The 17,804-nt window shown below is 50.2% G+C and overlaps 7 protein-coding genes across 7 annotated transcripts; 4 read left to right on the top strand and 3 right to left on the bottom strand.

Annotated features, from left to right (window-relative positions):
- Positions 1-267: 267 nt before the first annotated feature.
- Positions 268-7,933, bottom strand: P174DRAFT_435620 (type I polyketide synthase; the record flags this gene model as incomplete). Its single annotated transcript, XM_024825947.1, has 7 exons — positions 268-1,497; positions 1,552-1,720; positions 1,773-2,488; positions 2,559-3,728; positions 3,788-7,109; positions 7,167-7,638; positions 7,816-7,933. 7 exons carry the CDS (start codon positions 7,931-7,933, stop codon positions 268-270), a joined length of 7,197 nt encoding a protein of 2,398 aa, XP_024677498.1.
- Positions 7,934-8,263: 330 nt separating this feature from the next.
- P174DRAFT_425459 (short chain dehydrogenase) lies at positions 8,264-9,756 on the top strand (the record flags this gene model as incomplete). The annotated part of the gene is made up of 8 exons (XM_024825287.1): positions 8,264-8,327; positions 8,633-8,801; positions 8,858-8,865; positions 8,929-9,175; positions 9,224-9,303; positions 9,367-9,423; positions 9,475-9,611; positions 9,682-9,756. 8 exons carry the CDS (start codon positions 8,264-8,266, stop codon positions 9,754-9,756), a joined length of 837 nt encoding a protein of 278 aa, XP_024677497.1.
- A 360-nt stretch (positions 9,757-10,116) lies between these two features.
- On the top strand, positions 10,117-11,125 carry P174DRAFT_455154 (SDR family NAD(P)-dependent oxidoreductase; the record flags this gene model as incomplete). The annotated part of the gene is made up of 4 exons (XM_024829294.1): positions 10,117-10,153; positions 10,208-10,455; positions 10,533-10,812; positions 10,866-11,125. The coding sequence occupies 4 exons, from the start codon at positions 10,117-10,119 to the stop codon at positions 11,123-11,125; spliced, it is 825 nt and encodes a 274-aa protein (XP_024677496.1).
- Positions 11,126-11,417: 292 nt separating this feature from the next.
- P174DRAFT_455153 (cytochrome P450) lies at positions 11,418-13,459 on the top strand. Its single transcript, XM_024829293.1, has 7 exons — positions 11,418-11,666; positions 11,734-11,930; positions 12,007-12,368; positions 12,425-12,550; positions 12,613-12,889; positions 12,934-13,101; positions 13,162-13,459. The coding sequence occupies exons 1-7, from the start codon at positions 11,450-11,452 to the stop codon at positions 13,276-13,278; spliced, it is 1,464 nt and encodes a 487-aa protein (XP_024677495.1). The 5' UTR covers positions 11,418-11,449; the 3' UTR covers positions 13,279-13,459.
- A 414-nt stretch (positions 13,460-13,873) lies between these two features.
- P174DRAFT_507770 (cupin domain-containing protein) lies at positions 13,874-14,662 on the bottom strand. The gene is made up of 2 exons (XM_024831406.1): positions 14,390-14,662; positions 13,874-14,328 (listed from the first exon to the last, which is right to left on the bottom strand). Exons 1-2 carry the CDS (start codon positions 14,648-14,650, stop codon positions 13,993-13,995), a joined length of 597 nt encoding a protein of 198 aa, XP_024677494.1. The 5' UTR covers positions 14,651-14,662; the 3' UTR covers positions 13,874-13,992.
- Positions 14,663-14,980: 318 nt separating this feature from the next.
- Positions 14,981-16,123, top strand: P174DRAFT_516140 (NAD(P)-binding protein; the record flags this gene model as incomplete). The annotated part of the gene is made up of 2 exons (XM_024832289.1): positions 14,981-15,868; positions 15,913-16,123. The coding sequence occupies 2 exons, from the start codon at positions 14,981-14,983 to the stop codon at positions 15,967-15,969; spliced, it is 945 nt and encodes a 314-aa protein (XP_024677493.1). The 3' UTR covers positions 15,970-16,123.
- Positions 16,064-17,562, bottom strand: P174DRAFT_446023 (putative short-chain dehydrogenase). Its single transcript, XM_024828476.1, has 2 exons — positions 16,396-17,562; positions 16,064-16,336 (listed from the first exon to the last, which is right to left on the bottom strand). The coding sequence occupies exons 1-2, from the start codon at positions 17,298-17,300 to the stop codon at positions 16,225-16,227; spliced, it is 1,017 nt and encodes a 338-aa protein (XP_024677492.1). The 5' UTR covers positions 17,301-17,562; the 3' UTR covers positions 16,064-16,224.
- Positions 17,563-17,804: the final 242 nt, after the last annotated feature.

Here is a 17,804-nt window from a genome sequence, read left to right as displayed (position 1 = left end):
GATGACTGATGTGTGTATTACCTATTAACTATTGGCACAGCTACAGCTGGGTTGCTACAAAGTGACGAAATTTGAATTGCAGAAATTAAGCACCACCTAGACGGTGTCAGGTACCAAGATTGATTTGATCTACTTTGAAATACAGCTTGAAACAGAGAAATAAGCAAGTCCTAACATTTCAAGCAAAAAATTTTATTGAATTCGGTACCTATATAAATGCATGAACAATGTTCGAGGCAAGAAAACAATCCTCTCCAAACCAGCTAGCTAATTCGGACTCTCGGTAATCGCTACATGGACAAGATTGCCCAGTGATTTGAGAGTAGTTTCGTCCGATAACAGGGTAAGGAAAGGAACATCAACCTTGAAAGCCTGGTAGAACCAGGTCCGGAATTCGGCTGCCAGCATACTGTCCATTCCGAACTTAGACAAGGACTTGGAAGGGTCAATCTTGTCAACCTGTTGGAGAACGAGATTGGAAAAGCGCTTCACGATAAGGTGGACGATAGCCTCAGCAACAGACTGTCCTTCATGGCCATTCTCCAGGGCTGCGGCCAGCTCAGCCGGCATGCCGGATCCATTCTTCAGATCCTTGTCGCTGTCACTGTCGAGAACAGCAGCAAGAACGCTGGCGCGGGGATCGTTTAGAGTCGGGTTGGTACCGCTGAATCCAGCCTTCTGAAGAAGCTTAAGACCCAAAGGCTCCAGACCAGTCAGCACGTGGCAGGATGCCATAGTATCGTATGGTGTGCTGTCCTTGTTGCAGAGGGCGATGTCAATGATTTGCAGCAACTCGTCCTCATTAATGGCCTGAATACCCTTTCGTAGAAGAAGGGCTTCGATCTCTGGGTTCTCATGCAAATATCCTACCTCCGAAATCATGCCCAGGCCGATCGAGATGCCCGGTAGACCCTTGCTTCGTAGGAAACGAGCAAAGACATCCAGGAAATAGTTGGCTGCGCAGTAGTTTCCCTCTGTGGCTGTTCCAACACTGCCGGACACGGAGCTGGTCATCAAGAAGAAGTCAAGGTCGTCTGTTCTACCCTGTAGAGCATTGTAGAGGTTCCACGAGCCGATGAGCTTGGGGTCGATTCCGGTGTGCCAGTACTCCACAGGCATCGTAGTCCAAAGCGCTTCCTGTGACGAGTTAGTATTCTTGAAGACAGAAAGGTAAACTGGATGACCAACGTTGAGTCCCATTGCGGCTTGAATTACACCTCCGACAGGTCCCTTGATAGCAGCGACAGCTGCCTGCACATCGGCCAAGTTGCTGACATCTCCACGAACAACTGTAACGTATGCCCCTTCTGCCTCCAAATCTTCTACGAGTTGTCGGGCGGCCTTTCGGTCCGTTCCAGTTCGACCGACGAAGACGAATTTCCTGGCGCCACGCTTAACCATCCATTTTGAAATACTGCGACCCAGCCCACCGAGACAACCAATCATGAGAAAGGTCTTGTTTGGACTGAAGGTCGCATCATGTTTTGTGGGTAGAGTCTATACTGTCAGTCCTCATGCTGAAAGGGGTTGAGTGGCTTCGTGTCAGCTTACCGGGATCAGCGTGTTCGCGTTCTCCAGAGAAATAGCAATTTTGCCAATGCGGTTGCCCAGTCCAAAGAAACGGTACGCCTGCGTGATCTCAGAGACATCAAAGACCTTCAACGGCTCGATGGCCTTGATCATCTTCTGCCGATAGAGGGACAGAGTTTCGGCGAGCAGGCTATCGTATATTGTTAGAAAGAAGATTATGAATATTGCTTGAGAAGACAAACCTTGCAGCGATACGGTTCAGCTTTGGCTGATTCTCATCGGAAAGCTCACTGAGATCGAAGGCAGAGAAGGTGACATTGCGTCGGAACATCTCCATGTCCAACTTTCCTGCATCGACGATATCCTGCTTTCCAACCTCAATGAATCGACCCCACGGAGCACAGACCCTCCAGCTATCGTGAAGAAGATCACCGGTGAGAGAGTTGAGTACGATATCCACACCCCTGCCTCCAGTAGCTGCGAGAATGGCCCGTTGGAATGAGGAGTCACGAGAATGGAAAATGTGTTCCCGCTTCAGATTGAATGTCTTTACGAGATAGTCTTTCTTCTCCTCAGTGCTGACGGTGGCGTAAATTTCCGCATTAGCCAGCTGCGCAATCTGAATGGCAGCATTGCCCAGGCCACCCGCTGCCGAGTGGATCAGCACCGATTCTCCCTCCTTGATATGGGCGCGATGATGCAGAGCATAGATAGCAGTGGAGAAGACCAAGGGAAGTGTGGTCATGACGTGGAGTTCTTCATCATCTTGCAATTTTTGACACGCCCATTCTGGGAATCGCTCATGTGTCGAAAAGTGACCTGGTCCCATTGCGACGACGCGGTCACCAACCGCCAGTCGCTCAATGCCACTGTCAGCCACCCGGGTCACGATACCACTGCACTCTAATTTACACACGGCTTCTTTTGTGTTGACCTTCCCAGCAAGGGCGTAGAAGTCCTGGACGTAATAAGTTACTGATAATCAGGGGATAGGGCGAAGAAGAAGATAACGAAAATCTCGTACGTACCTTGGCGTTCAATCCGACAGACTTCACTTCAATTTCGACAGTACCTGGCTTCAGAGGCGAAAAGTCTGGCGCCTCACGGCTAAATGCAAGTGTGTCAAACTGACCAACGGTTCCAATGGTCAATCGAGCTGGCATAGCCTCGCCCAAGGGGATGAGCGCCGGCACTTGGCCCTGCTTGTCGCGAAAAGCCCGGTTCATCTCCTCCTCTGGCAGCATTCGGCTGATGTGGAGAAGACCGTTTCTCTGGACGTACTCAAAGTCTGGGCTGCTTGATTCAACAGATCCACGTAGAACGGTGGATACGTTTTGCAATGTCTGCAGTGATGGCTCCACAACATCAAGATCGAGCATCGTAATCTGCAAAGAGGGTTGTTCCAGCATGAGCGCTCTGGAGAGTCCCGACATCAGGGCAAAGTCCGGACGTGTTCCTTCCATATTGTCGCCGCCAGTAAGCCACAGAAGGCTGAGGGCGTTGTCTGTGACGAGCTTGACATATTGCATCTCTTCTCCAGTCAGGGTTGAGAGAAACGGCCGAGTTAATTCAATGGTAGAGATGACAAGAGTCTTGGGCGTAATCATGCTGGCGGTCAGGTCTTGGAGAAGAACGCGCTGTACCACCAAGCCGACCTCGCGCGAGAGATACTGAGCTAGCGCATCGTTGAATGACTCTTGCGCTGTCTCTTCAATGATCAGAACGCCGTGTGAGCCAAGTTCCCCCTTTTTATCAGAGGGCAACGTGGACATCTCCAGCTTCTCTCCAGTAGCTGTGGTTGTACTGACAGTCACAAACCTATCCAAGGGCTTGGACACGTTGGAAGCCAGCTTCAGGATAACGCCACTGGACGCCACAAGTCCCACCAGATGGGAATATTGCCTGTCAGTAAGAGTGCCCCCCGCAATGACAAGGTCGTATTTCTCTTGTCCACTTGGCTTGACCTGCTTGCCTTCACCGAGAGGCTGCTTGCCGTCCACGATCTCCAAAGAAAGCTCGCCTTCTTCGGAAAATTGGCCCCTGGCGTATGACCGGAATCTTTTGAATGCGTTATCTACACGAAGAACATCCAAGAATTTTGCTGCAAGGTCGTCCGAGTTGGTGGCATCCAGAATCTGCAGTCTGGGATTCTTGTGGGAGATAATGTCGACCATGGCGGCAAATTGGTCCACGCCAGTCTAGGAGAACAATGTGAATATTAAGCCCTTTCGAAGAGTTTCGGGGCTAACCTGCTTACCTGTTCGTAAAAAGAGAGATACTGGGCTAGCCCATCGCTGGACAGAGTCGTTACATCGGGCTTCCATAGGAGTCGAAGCATTGGCTCCCGCTCCAGTTCATCGGTCACCTGCGCGGCTCCTTGGTAGCCAGTCACCCGAACATTCTTCAATGCAACGCAAGGTCGGTTGCTGCTATCATAAAGACAAGTGTTGATCATGTATGCAGCAAAGCCAATTCTATCCGTCTCCGCATCGATATAGACAGAATCCTTTGGTGGAGTAGAAGGAGCTTGGAAGTAAGCCTCTTCAATGGATACCGGCACATTGGCTCGAAGATTCCTGATGATTCCTCCCGTGCTGGCGATGATACCAGCTTGCAGCATCACATCAATGGTGATGGGGTGGACCAAATATGTCGATTGGGTCTCCTTCCCCTCTCCACCACCCTGCAAAAGCTGGGTCTTTGCGCGGCAATGTTTGCCAACCCTGGCTCTCGGAGTTTGAATCTCTTCGAGAGCCGCAAATTGAGGACCGTAGTTTAGTCCAACCTTGGTGAACTGTCCGTACCAGTTCCGAATGGCAAGAGCCTCAAGTTCGATATTTTCCGGGAGAAGACTGGGCTTGGCCAACTCCTGCGTGTCGGTAACGCTGAGTTTACCGGTTGCGTGAGTGGTGGCGATGCCATCCTTGTAGCTGGTGATCTCGAACTCCCACCAGGTCTTGGAGTTTGACAAAGCAGAGATAGCCATCGGATGGATCTGAGTGAAGATCTCGACGCCTGGAGCATTTGAGTCTGCAGAGAGTGGCAGGGCCTTGAGAATTTGGAACTGTCGTAGAACGATCGATCCGGGATCCGACGATTTCCTTCCCGTGACTTGGCAGATGGCCTCAATGCCCATTGCAATGTAGCCCGCTCCTGGAAAGACAACAGTGTCCTCGAGTTTGTGGTCAAGAAGCCAAGGGTTGTCTTCGGCTTTGAGGACATTCCTCCACGTTGTGAGGAGTCCATTACCTCCCGGCTTCTGCGAGCCCAGAAGGTCATGGTGCGGGTACTTACGCTCACGGTACTCAGTACTCGCACGGCCCTCACTCCATAGAAGAGTGTCATATGTCCAGGCGTACGGTGGTAGGTCTTTAATGACCTTGCCCTGTTTGTGCACGGGATACTTGGAAGTATTCCGCGCTGAAGAAGTTGTAGAGGTCTCCACATAGTTGACCTGAGCGAAGTCAATTGCATGGCCATGTAAGTAAAGATTACCAACTGTATTCAACAAACAAGTGACGGCATTCTTGTTTCTGATGAGAGCGGCCGAGTAGTTGTAGTTACCAGGTTTGATGTTCAACTTGGTCATGGTCTGCTTGATGGGTAGCTCCAGAGCTGAGTGGGGACCGAGTTCAATCAGATGGTATTTGGTTCCCTTGATGAGACCCTCAACCGCATCACTGAACCGGACAGGCGACTCGAGGTTAGCTCTCCAATATGAAGGCTGGACCTTTCCAGTCACCACCTGGCCAGTCACAGAGGAAATCCATCGGACCTTGTTCTCCAGCGGAAAGGGCGGGGGAGGCGGCAGATTATCGACAAGCATATCTTCGTACTGTTGACCGAGTAGGGCCATGTGATGAGAGTGGTAGGCACGATCATTGGTGTTGAGCTTGCGGGCGAAAATGCCCTTCCCTTGTAAATGAGCTACAATCTTGTCGATTCCATCGGCATCTCCACTGATAGTGACGTTCTCTGGAGAATTGATGCAGGCGACTTTGATCGCATCCGACAAATCCAAGCTATCAATCTCAATCTGCGCCTGGTCCTTCCCGATACCCGCAGCCACCATGCCTCCCTTGGTTGGAAGTTGAGAATTTCCAACCACATAACCACGGTAGTAGGCTATGATAATTGCGTCTGTTGCACTGAGAAGCCCAGCAGCATATGCAGCGGCAATCTCACCTGACGAGTGTCCAATAACAGCCTCAGGCGCAACACCCCACTTGCGCAAGAGTTGGATAAAGGCGATTTGAATTGCTGTACAGACAGGTTGAGAACGAGTGACATGGTTGATCTGAGATGTCTCCTTCGGGTCCAAGAGAGCTTGTCTTAGGGTCCAGTTTGGAGCGTGAGGAAGCCTTTGCAGAGCATTGTCCAGTTCAACCAAGCTCTTACGGAAAGAAGGGACTTCTTCAATGAGCTCTTTACCCATCTGAGCCCACTGGGCGCCTTGACCCGTGAAGACAAAAGCGAAAGGAAGCTTGGTGTAGCTTGCTCCTTCAATGGGGAGGACAAAGCTCTCCGAGCGCAGGTTCTCCCGGAGAGTGCTTTGTCCGGCAAGCGTGAAGGCTCTGTACGAAAGATTGGACCGACGGACACCGAGGGTATAAGCCAAATCAACAACGTTGACACTGTCAAGATCTAGCGAGGACAGATTGCTCAATTGACCCTCAAGCGATGCGACCGAATTGGCTGAAACTGGAAGAATGAAGGTTGACTTCATCTTCGACAGAGTTTCGGAGGAGAGCCCCTTGGGTGGTGGGATGAAATTGTCAACGGCTTCCAAGATGGCATGACTGTTTGCACCACCGTATCCAAAGGAGTTAACACCGGCCCGGCGAGTTGGTTTCTCAAGGGACAGGTTCTCAGCTGGCCATTTGGTCGATTCTGTGACGATTTTGACTCCCCATTCCTGTGCCTTAATCTTGGGATTGATCTTCTTGACGCCAATAGTGGGCGGGATAACGCCCTTTTCCAGCGCCATTGCGACTTTGAAAATGCTAGAGAATCCCGACGCCGCCTCTGAATGGCCGAGGTTTGTCTTGACAGAGCCAACGTGCAGAGGAGCTTGGACTGGCCGCTTCTTGAACACTCGAGACACGGCTTCCAATTCGATAGGGTCTCCCACGGCGGTTCCGGTTCCGTGGCACTCGACGTAACTTGTCTCGTTGTATTTGTATTCCAGACCGGCCTTCGCGTAGGCCTTGCGAATAACAGCCTCTTGCCCGTCAGAGCTGGGGAGGGTGATTCCGTTGGTCTTTCCGTTGGCATTGACCGCTGATCCACGGATGATGCCTCGAATAGGGTCATTGTCTTCAAGTGCCTTGCTTAGCTTCTTGAGGTAAACAGCACCGATTCCATCGGCACGCCCATACCCATCTGCCGAAGCGTCGAATGTGTGACATGTTGACGTGCCGGAAAGTACACCTGCCTTCATCGTGCCGAGGTGCTGCTCCGGCGCTTGGACCAAGTTTGCACCAGCTGCGATAGCCGCGTCGCATTCACCTGCGTCAATAGCAGCACAGGCCATATGGACAGCATACAGAGAGGAAGAGCAAGCTGTATCAAGAACCACACTATAGTAAATGGTTAGAGCCTTATATCCTTAGGGTCAAGCTTAATAGCATGCATACCTGGGTCCCGTGAGGTTGAAGACATGACTGATTCGGTTGGCTAGAATGGTCGTTCCCATACCAGTAGCATTATAGCGATGGAAGTAGTCGGCCTCCTTCGCCTGCATGGTAATATAATCAATAGTGAAATTGCCAACGTAGCATCCAATGTTAGCTGCGGAGATGTCCTCCAGTGTAGCGCCGGCGCTCTCAAAACATTCATAGCAGACCTCTAGCAGTTTACGCTGCTGAGGATCCATGAATGTCGCTTCCAGATTGTTGATTCCAAAGAAACCATTGTCGAACTGGCGAATGTCCTCTTGAATGAAGTATCCACCTTTGGTGTTCATGCTTCCAGGTCGGTTGCTGTTGGGGTGGTAGAATCCATCAATGTTCCACCTTGACGGCGGGACGTCACACTGACCGGAGCGTCCTTCCACCAGGAAGTTCCAGAGATCTTGGGGCGATGCAATGCCACCTGGAAGTCGGCAACCTGTAAATGGATCAGTTTCTGCAGGGGAATCCCGGCAGCTAGGCCAAAAGAGCGCGTATAAAGAAGAGAGGAATGAGAGAGAAAGTATGTGCTATTTCCCGGAGCGGAGGTCAGGCGGGTTCACCTGATATCTCCTCCGGTAGCAAAGGTAGCAACAATTAAAACGGACAGACATACCCATGCCAATGATGGCAATCGGTTCACACTTTGAGGCATCATCGACTTGGACCAGGGCAGGAGGGGTCGATGCTCCACTAGTGCTAGAAGAACTGTCACCTCGAATATAGGGCGACATGATTGATCGTATGGTATGATATGTTTCGCAGATACCTTTGGTTTAGATCTCACTCGATGGCTCTCAGTTCAATCTGAGCTTCCTCTTCCAAAGGGTCTCTATATATATCTATATAGACGGCTGCCAGTGCTTATCTTTCACAGCGATCAAACGCGCGATACATACACCTGGCCTCCTAGTCCGATTCTGAGATGCATATCAAGCTATGGTTTGCAAAATACTAACATGCAGTCCGCCTGCTTCCCCGAGTCTAGTCCAGTCAGGCGAGGCTTACATCGGACTGTCTTCCTAGCACGCAACTGTCGGATGTCCGTCTGATAGGAACCATCCATGTCCGATCCGTCGACAGGAATTCCAACGTCCGCTGCAACCCATCACTTCCCCGGCATCAAAGGTAGATCTATTCTGCCTAATATTTGGACGCTGAGCTTCATAAACAGTGGTCATAGGAAGGCCAATCCCTTGTCATATTTTTGCCTATCTTCTGCAACAGCAAAATGCAGCCCTCAAAGTTTGCACTTATTACAGGGTAATCTCAAAAACCGTATGCACAATTGAATTCTTTTCTGACCTTTGTAGCTGCGGACGCGGTGGAATTGGCCATGCCCTTGCTTCTAGATTGAGGGAAGAACGCAAGTAGTCCATTCAATTATTTTCCTAGGCCCTCATCTATCATCGTTCTTACTGTTTTTTCTCTAGATATTGAAGTTATCGCGACTCTTCTCCCCCATGAGGAAGACGAACATCTGATTTCGAAGGGCGTGCACGTCACCCGCACTGATGTCACCAAGGATGAGAGTGTAGAGGAGCTCGAGAAAACGGTCCAGCAGCTCACAGGGGGAAAGTTGGACATACTTATTAATAATGCGTGAGTGCTATCCCAAATCTTTCGAGTCTAATTGGCAATCTAACCATTTTCTACAGGGGAATCTGTGAGTTTCTAGATTGTAGAGCAAATTGATATTGATTCAACCTACCTATTGACCATTTTGTAGGCTATACCATGCCTGCGACAGACACCGAGGTGACCGAAGTCGAAAAAATGTTCAAAGTGAATGTCTTCGGACCCATGCGAATGGTGCACTACATGCATCGTTTTGTGATCGAGGCAAAAGGCGTTGTTGTCAACATTGGTTCCATCGGAGGTGTGTGCCCTTATGTATATGGGGCATCGTACAATGCCAGCAAGGCTGCTCTGCATCACTATGGCAATACACTGCGTGTGGAGATGCGTCCATTTGGGTATGACACCAGTTTCATCTCGTCACCGCGTGACACTGACCCATGCAGCGTTCGCGTCGTGAACATTATCAGTGGGGAGGTACATACCAACATCCTCAAAAATGACCATGGCAGAGCCCTACCAGAAGGTGAGTTTGAACTGCCATCTTTCTATCCAAAGAAGCGGTCATCTCAATGACGTGGTGTAATAGATTCAGTTTATTATCCGATGAACGACGCTTTCCAGGCACATCTCTACCGAAAGCCAGGTGAGCCCGACGCATTTTGCCATGGTAGTAATGGACTTACTGGTATTCCAGATGGCATCACCCCCGATCAGTATGCAGCTGGAGTGGTAAAGGAGATATTAAAAAAGTCACCAGCACCGTGGTTTTGGTTTGGTGCATCATCAGGCCTGATCCGGTGCATCGATGCCTTTCTGCCGCGAACATTTTGGGTGGGCTCCCTATTTTTTTTACCTCCCAACTAATTTCAAATGTCCGGGCTAATTGTGACTTGTGACTTAGGACTGGTTCTTTGGCCGTTTGTTTAATCTGGGAAAGTTGGCTGATTTGCAGTCCGGCGGAGTGAAGCTAACTTGATTGGAGACGCTCCCTTGGTCCAAATGTTTCTGTAAAGAGTAGTTCTGGGAAGCAATTGAAAGAAAGCTATCTAAACCCTAAATGTCATTCATCTACGCAAAAGTGAGAAAAAAAGAAAAAGAAAAAGAAAAAGAATATTCATCAATTAGTCCGCCATAGAAGGGACAAGCGAGTCCGGTTTACGACATCTGGACGGATATCCGGTGCTCCGAAGCGGAGGACCGTGAAGCAACATCAAAGGGCGTTGCAAGTGCTTACTATGCAGCAAAGCTGACCACGGCGTCAGAGTATATCAATCGCAGTATTCTATAAGCTTGAACTATTGGATCTGCAGTGGAGTGCAATAACAGACAAGCCAAAATGTCCGTTGATGGGTTTGCCTTGGTGACTGGCGCGGGTGTGTACCGAATGAGGAACTCCTAGATCAGAGCAGGATTAACCCAGGCTCTAGGAAGCGGAATCGGACGCGACTGTGCCTTGGCATTTGCTAGTGAAGGAGCCAGAGGCGTCGCCTTTGCGGACATCAATCTCACAGCGGCACTGGAAGCTGCCGAAGAAAGCAAGGCCCAGGCTACCAACTCGGCTTATCGGGCTATTGCGGTGCAGGTGGACGTATCAAGTGAAGAAAGCGTCCAGCGCATGGTGGATACCACACTGAAAGAGTTTAACCGCATTGACTATGGCGTCAATAGCGCAGGAGTGAGTCGGTCTACGGATATCTCGTCCTTTTGGGCTCCGCTCCGGAGGATTCGAGCTAATGGCATGTCATCCTGCAGCTCGGAATCAAACAGGCCCGACCAGTGTCCGAAACATGCATGGCGGAGTTTGACAATTTGATGTCCGTCAATGTTAAAGGTACCATGCTGTGCGTCCGTGCTCTTAGCCGAGCGATGAAGAACCAAGAGGAGCGCCTCGTGGCTGGTCGGACCGGGCCGTGTAGCGTCGGTCGGGGGAGCATTGTCAACCTGGCATCGGCAAACTCGGTTGTTGCCTTCCCCGAAATTGTCCAGTACACTGCAGCGAAGCATGCGGTGCTTGGGATTACGAAGACGGCTGGTGCGAATTCCCCGGACCCCCAGACTGTAATGGAGATGCTAACCCCATGCAAGCTCTGGACAATGCCCCTCACGGTATCCGGGTCAATGCAGTTTGTCCGTCGTGGGTGGAAACCCCGATGATCGATAAGGCTTTTGCGGGCAATCCCGAAATACGTCTAGCTTTGTCCGCCAGTATTCCGGCCGGACGCCTTGCTCGGCCCGAGGAGGTGTCCAATGTGGTCTTGTTTCTGAGTGGCCCGAAATCTAGCTATGTGACGGGGGTCGGGTGGCTTGTCGATGGCGGAACCACCTTGCAGATGAAGCACGGATGATAGACAGGCGTTCCTGAGATCTTTGGCTGAATTCCATTCATGCGACTAATCGTTACTACGCTAGTACCAAGCATCGCTACAATGTTCTTTATTGGCTTCTGCTTATCCAACGGACCCTTCGGATATCCGCTCCGGGGCGGACCAACCCGACTATTAATGATGACAAGATGAAGATCCGATCATCCGTCACGAGATGGATCAATCGAGTAGAAGAATTTTTAGAGTACTCGCAGACCGAGTAAAAAAGCAGTCGTAGTCTCTCGTACAGTTCAGTACCTTCCAACAAATTCGGCCAGGACGGATAGCCTCAACCTGCATATTATCATGATGGAGGCCAACAGCCCAAAGATTCTCTCTCTTCTTCCCGTTTGGCTTCCGGCAATTGCAATAGCCGGTATAATCTATACCTACTTTCAATCATGGTATCGTCTTCGCGCTTTCAAGGGACCATGGCTAGCTGGCCTGACAGAGGCTTGGCTCTTTCGCACCACGACGACCGGGGAACTGCACATGCGACTATACGAAGTCAATAAGAAATATGGTCCGTTCTATCCAACATACTGATCCGTGTTCTTATTCGACATCGTCCAGCGCTGATAATATTGAAGGTGACCTGACTCGAATTGGGCCCAACTGGCTCATGACAAGTGACCCGGAGATAATTCGCTACATGAGTGCAGCGAAATACAAGCACCAGAAATCCTCTTGGTATGCATCTTTGAAGGTTGATCCTTATGTGCATAGTGTCTTCTCGGAAACTAGCCTAGAGAAGCATGACAAGCTGCGAGTTAAGATGCAATCCGGGGTATGCACTGCACTCCACTCCACTTTGTCAAATATATATGAAGTATTCTGCTAACAAGTGTGGAAATGTTATACAGTATTCACTAAGGGAAAATCGTGATCTTGGTATCAAGATTGATGCCGAAATCGCTTCTCTCGTTAGCCTGATTGAGAGAAAGTATATCTCCACGGCTAATGAGGTTCGTCCGATTGACTTGGCGCAGGCAGCTCAGTATTGGTCACTGGACGTTATTACCAGTATTGCCCTTGGCGAGCCATTTGGGTATCTTACAGAAGACAAAGACATGTATGACTTTGTGAAAATTATCCAAGGCGAATTACCGCTCGCGACGGTCTGCTCGTCGACCCCCACGTTGGGAAATCTTGTTTTTGGATCGGGACTGGTCAACCTTATAGGGCCAAGTCCCAAAGACGAAGCTGGGCGAGGTAAACTCATGGGGTGAGACGCGATTTCTTGCATTCCGCTCATGGGATCCAAACTGATCGACGGTATAGAATAGCGAAGAAGGTTGTCGGCGATCGTTACGGTCCCAAAAAGGTCGTACGAGACGACATGCTAGGAACTTTCGTCCGAAACGGGCTCGACCAGCGTCAAGCTGAATCTGAGATTCTCACTACCATGTATGTTCAAATATTCCCTCTTCCCCATCATACGCAACGTGACAAGCCACTCATTCTGGAAGTCTGGCTGGATCCGATACGACGGCTACCGCAGTTCGCGCAACCATGTTACATATCATGACGAACCCTCGAGTCTATAACACTCTGGTTCAAGACATTCAGAAAGCAGAGAAAAATGGGTCTATCTCGTCCCCCATAACATCCGCCGAGTCTCGCCAAATGCCATACGTGCAAGCGGTAATCAAAGAGGGCTTGCGTATCCATCCGCCCATTACTGGTCTATTGACCAAAGTAGTCAACCCAGGCGGCGAGACAATCAAAGGTCGCTTTGTTCCGGGGGTACTGGTATTGGACATTGCGGATGGGGAATCCAACGTCATGAGGTCTTCGGAACTGACGTTGATGTTTTCCGGCCTGAGCGATGGATCGAAGCATCTGATACGCAGCGAAATGAGATGGAGCGAACAATGGAGCTGGTTTTTGGCACCGGCCGATGGGGCTGTCTTGGTAAAGCAATCGTGATGGTTGAGTTAGACAAGATCTTTGTCGAGGTTAGTTTTGCGTTGCATCCGTCTCGAGAAGTCAACCCCCCCTGACTAACGAACCTGAAGCTTCTTCGAAGATTCGACTTTGAGCTCATATACCCTGGATCTCCGTGGAAAACTAGCAATTTCACTCTCTTTATGCAGAAGGATATGTGGGTACGCGTCACAAAGCGTGCCACTTAGGCGTCGTTACGGCGCAAGGGATGAGAATCAAGGCTGCCAGTACTGAACGTATTTATTAAACGTATTTATTAAACCTAGACTCCATTATGGGATCTATTATCACTGTTTCAAGCAAAGATCCAAGTTACTCCAGTGTCCCATTTGGATTTTGGGCCCTTGGTCGTTGATCATTCCCGAAATTTGTGATTAGTTTGCTGCAAGTCGGGATTTCGCTGATACATTATATTCCCCTATCACAGCTCCTACATCAATAAGAGTATTATGTCCCTACTACTATTGCTTGTGCAGCGGTTACCTCTCAATGGTCCTTGTAACAAGTTGCCGCAGATTTTAGCTCCGCTTCCAATGTTGCAAAGCTTGAAGGCAGTCCTGCTCGCCTTACCGTCACTCATAGCTCGCTACCTAGTAGCGAGCTCAACATTCCTGGGTATTTATAGATAAACACCCAATGTATCTGGTGGACTTGTGATGCAAAAGAAGTAGAACGCAGAGCACTTGGAAAACAAGCCCAGTTCAATATCATAGAAAGAAGATGCATCAGGATTCGGGATCTCGAAAATGAGAAGATATTCTCCAGAAGAATAGCTCTTTTCTACTACTAAGAGTATACAAGACATACACTTCTATAAGGTGGTCCCATCTGGTCATGCTCATGCTCCTTCTGCCTCGGCCCTTGATCCCTCTGAGCACATATAGGTCCTGTCAAAAATCCGTCTAGTGATTGTCGTCAAAATCGGGGGAAAGCTCATTTAGCTCAATCTTGAATTCCTTGCCGTTAATGGGATCCATAGGTTGGCAATCCAACAGCACAAAAAGCATACGCCCAGGCTTATCGGGCGACAGGTTGCGCCATCTGTGAGCCGTGGCGCGTTGAACAAGGACATCGCCTCGCCGCATAGTACGCTTCTCACCACTGTCCAGCTCAACCTCGAATTCGCCTTCAATAACTGTGCCATAGTCCAACGACATGGCACGGTGCATGGGCGACTCCACGCCAGGTGCGAAGTCGATCATGCGCACTAGCGTACCGCCAGGGACGTGAAGACCCGGCTGAGAAAGGATCACTTAGCAAAAGGTTTTACTAGTCCTCAAGTGTCTAAAGGAAACTCACTGCATTGTTCTTTGCCCAGGCGATATCGACTTCGCCATTGAGATTGACTGCTGCCCCATGGGTTGTGTAAAGGATGTTTTGGCAGCCACGGCCGTTTGCCATCAGGGCCTGATGGTCGCCATTATCGGCAGGAAGAAAAACCCCTTCACCTTGAGAATTGTGAGTGGTGATGAAGCGCTTGATATCGGGGAGACCTGCTCCGGGGAACTGAGTAAAGGGACCCGGAGTGGCATAGATATCGGCGTAGACTTTGGACGACATTTTCAATAGTATGCAAAGTTGCTAATCTGAATAGTGAATCATGACACAAGGTTGAGCATTTATGTCGAGAACTGAGAATCTCTAAATCGGACTACATCGGAGCTCCGGTTTGCATCTCCTTGCCCGAAGCCAAGTGTGCGGCATTACATCCCAAGTGCGGCCCTCCGATCCCTGTTTTTCCGAATCATTTTTCTCAATTCAAATAGAGCTTACGCCTTTTTTTAATGTTGAAGCACTGCCACCATCTTCTGGAGCTCAGCTGCGCGGAGCAGAGCTAAAACAACCTCCACATTTAATCACCTTCCACATTCTCCTTCCTGCACTCCTAGAATGCAGGCATCGAAGGTTTTCATCACCGGTGCAACCGGATATCTCGGTGGTACAACTCTTGACTTGCTATCAAAGGCTTTCCCAGCCGCAGAATACTCTGTTCTCGTGAGAACAAAAGAACAGGCTGACGCCATCACATGGACATACCCCTCCGTAACGACGATCCTGGGTGACATATCCTCGAAGGCCATTGTGACAGCCGCCGCAGACGCAGCCGATATTGTCATCGACATTGCTGGGGACAATGAATCGGGCATTCATAACATTTTGTCCGGGCTAGCCAGTAAGCGGGACAAGGGCACGTTGATCCACGTCTCCGGCATCACCTGTCTCCTTGACCCAGCCAGCCTCAATCTGGGCCACGCTGCACCCCGCATCTACAACGATGCGGATGACAAAGCGGAAATCGTGTCCTTTGGATCGGATCGGGAACACGCTGCGCTAGACCAGAGCATCATGCGGGCCCCGGAAGAAACGGGCGTCAAAACGATCATTCTGAGCTCTTGCCAAATCATGGGAAATGGTTCGGGGCCATGGAAAAGGAAGAGCTTTGGCCACGGATACGTTAAGACAGTCCTCGGACGTGGAAAAGGTTTTGTGGTCGAGAAGGGCGAGAATGTGTGGAGTTGGTGCTCTGTCCGGGATGTCGCTTCCGCCATCGTCTTCACACTGGGCAAGGTTATCAGTGGCTCTTCGGATATAGAGTATGGACAGGATGGGTATTACTTTGTCCAAACTGGAGAAGTGAGCTTCAGAGAGCAGGCCCAGGCTGTGGCGACGAAGCTCCAGCAGCTTGGTAAACTGGACACCGATGCCATCGATGAGTTGACTGTCCCTCAGGCAACTGAGATCCATCCCTACGCCGGCCTTCTATGGGGGCAAGCTGTCGTAGCAGAGCTGCTCGTCTACGGTCTATTGGATGGTCACCTCAGGAGACAGACTGGAAAGCTCTTATGGATGAGACTGTCATTGCGGCCGCCAGTGTTTGACCGGCAAGGCCCTAAGGCCACTGGGAAAAACGGTAGTCTCGACCAATGCCTTGAATCTTAGATAGGTAGATCGAAACAATGCCTGAGAGGCTTGCCGTTATCGTATTATTGTCTACTCGAATTCATTGGAAAGATTTAGAAGAAGGTCTGTAGTTAATAAGACGAAAAAATGCTGGTTTGAATCGAGATAGGAGACAATACAATGGGGTTCACAATCTTGGATTATCGGAAACTGAAGCACGCCAGCTTAAGTGCTTAGTACTCAGTTCGGACCTCAGGATCAACATCATGCAAGGCTGCAATGATCTCTGCCCAGACCTTCTTTCTCACGACCGCCGCCTCGGGGCTTGTGACAATACTGCCAGGGCTAAAAACACATATGAGCTGCGCGAACTATCAGCTTTTGGAATGGATGGGACGACGTACTCTGTGATAACCTGATTCTCCAACCACTTCCCATGAGTCTCCACTCCCTGGCTTGCTGCATGCAGCAATGTTTTGCTGCCCTCTTCCACCGTCCTAGCAATTAAAGCTTGGATCAGCTTCAGGATCCACGGCGCCTTCTCCCTAGTCAGGAGATCCGATTTGCAGAATCCCGGCGCCACGGCATTGACAATCACAAGGGGGTTTCCGGACTCGTCACGAGGCACAAGTCGAGCTATTTCGATGGCGATGAAGAGATCCATGAGCTTAGTGACACCGTAGCGCTCGGTAGCTCCGCCTGCAGCCTGGGATGTCTTCCACTGCTGCTCGTCATTCAAGGTGGCAAGAATATGCTGCTCATTGCGCTCGGGAAATTTGATTGACTTGTGGATATCGCTCGTGAGAATGGTCAGATGCGGTTGTGCTGATGGATCTCGCTCTTTTGTTCGCAGTAGTAGCGGCAAAAGCTGCAGACTGAGGAGCGCGGTCGATAAAACATTGACCTGGATTCCTTTCTCCCACCCATCGCGGGTAACAGCGTACGCGACCGACGCAATTCCAGCATTCATGACAGCCATGTCCAGTCGGCCGCCCTCCATGACGTGTTTGCGGACTCGAGCTGCGAAGGCTTGGACGCTAGCAAATGATTCGAGATCGATCGGCCATACAAGAACCTTTCCCTTGTCGGTGCAGCCGGTGCTTGCTTCGATGTTGGCTTTGGCATCTTCACCCTTGCTCAGGGTTCGAACGCCCAAAATGACCGTATCGGCGCCCAGGGCGAGCGCATGTCTGGCAGCTTCCCGACCGAGGCCAGTGTTCGCACCGGTGATGAGGATAGTCTTCCCCTGGATTACCGAGGGAGCGGGGAGAGTCAGCCTGGTGAATAGAAGGCCGAATAAACCACTCATGTCGGTTTGTAGGTCGTTGGTATCGAGCAGAGGATTGAAATTCAGTAAGCTCTTAGGAGTTAGAGATGTTGTTTATTTCACGAACTGCAGACCTGCCCGAAGGCCTTGCATTATGAGATAAGACCATTCTCAGGGGAGGACTGAAACTTCTACCCGACGGAGGAATGCCTGACCGATGAATCAATCAGGGCATTGCAGCCACCATTGCCTGACTTCTTTGTTTCTTTTTCTGTCTCCTAACCCAGCACCCTTCGGAGTCGGATGGAAGTCAGGCCGAGTCCGCCAGACAATGCAGTGGACGGACATAAGCATCATAAGCCGGTCTCATCACGTGCATGTCCCCAATATATGGATAATGGACATATACTATTGGGGGTGCGCCTGTATATAAAGTAGGCTTTATTGGTTGCTTTATTGTCGAAATACGCTGTTATTCCTGTACGCGATTTTGCATCTTTTGAGACTCCCAAAATGTCGTCGACAGTTGTGATTACTGCCCAGGGG

Source organism: Aspergillus novofumigatus (genome assembly GCF_002847465.1).
Source record: "Aspergillus novofumigatus IBT 16806 chromosome Unknown P174scaffold_11, whole genome shotgun sequence".
Taxonomy (NCBI): domain Eukaryota; kingdom Fungi; phylum Ascomycota; class Eurotiomycetes; order Eurotiales; family Aspergillaceae; genus Aspergillus; species Aspergillus novofumigatus.
This window is presented reverse-complemented; position numbering and strand designations above follow the sequence as displayed.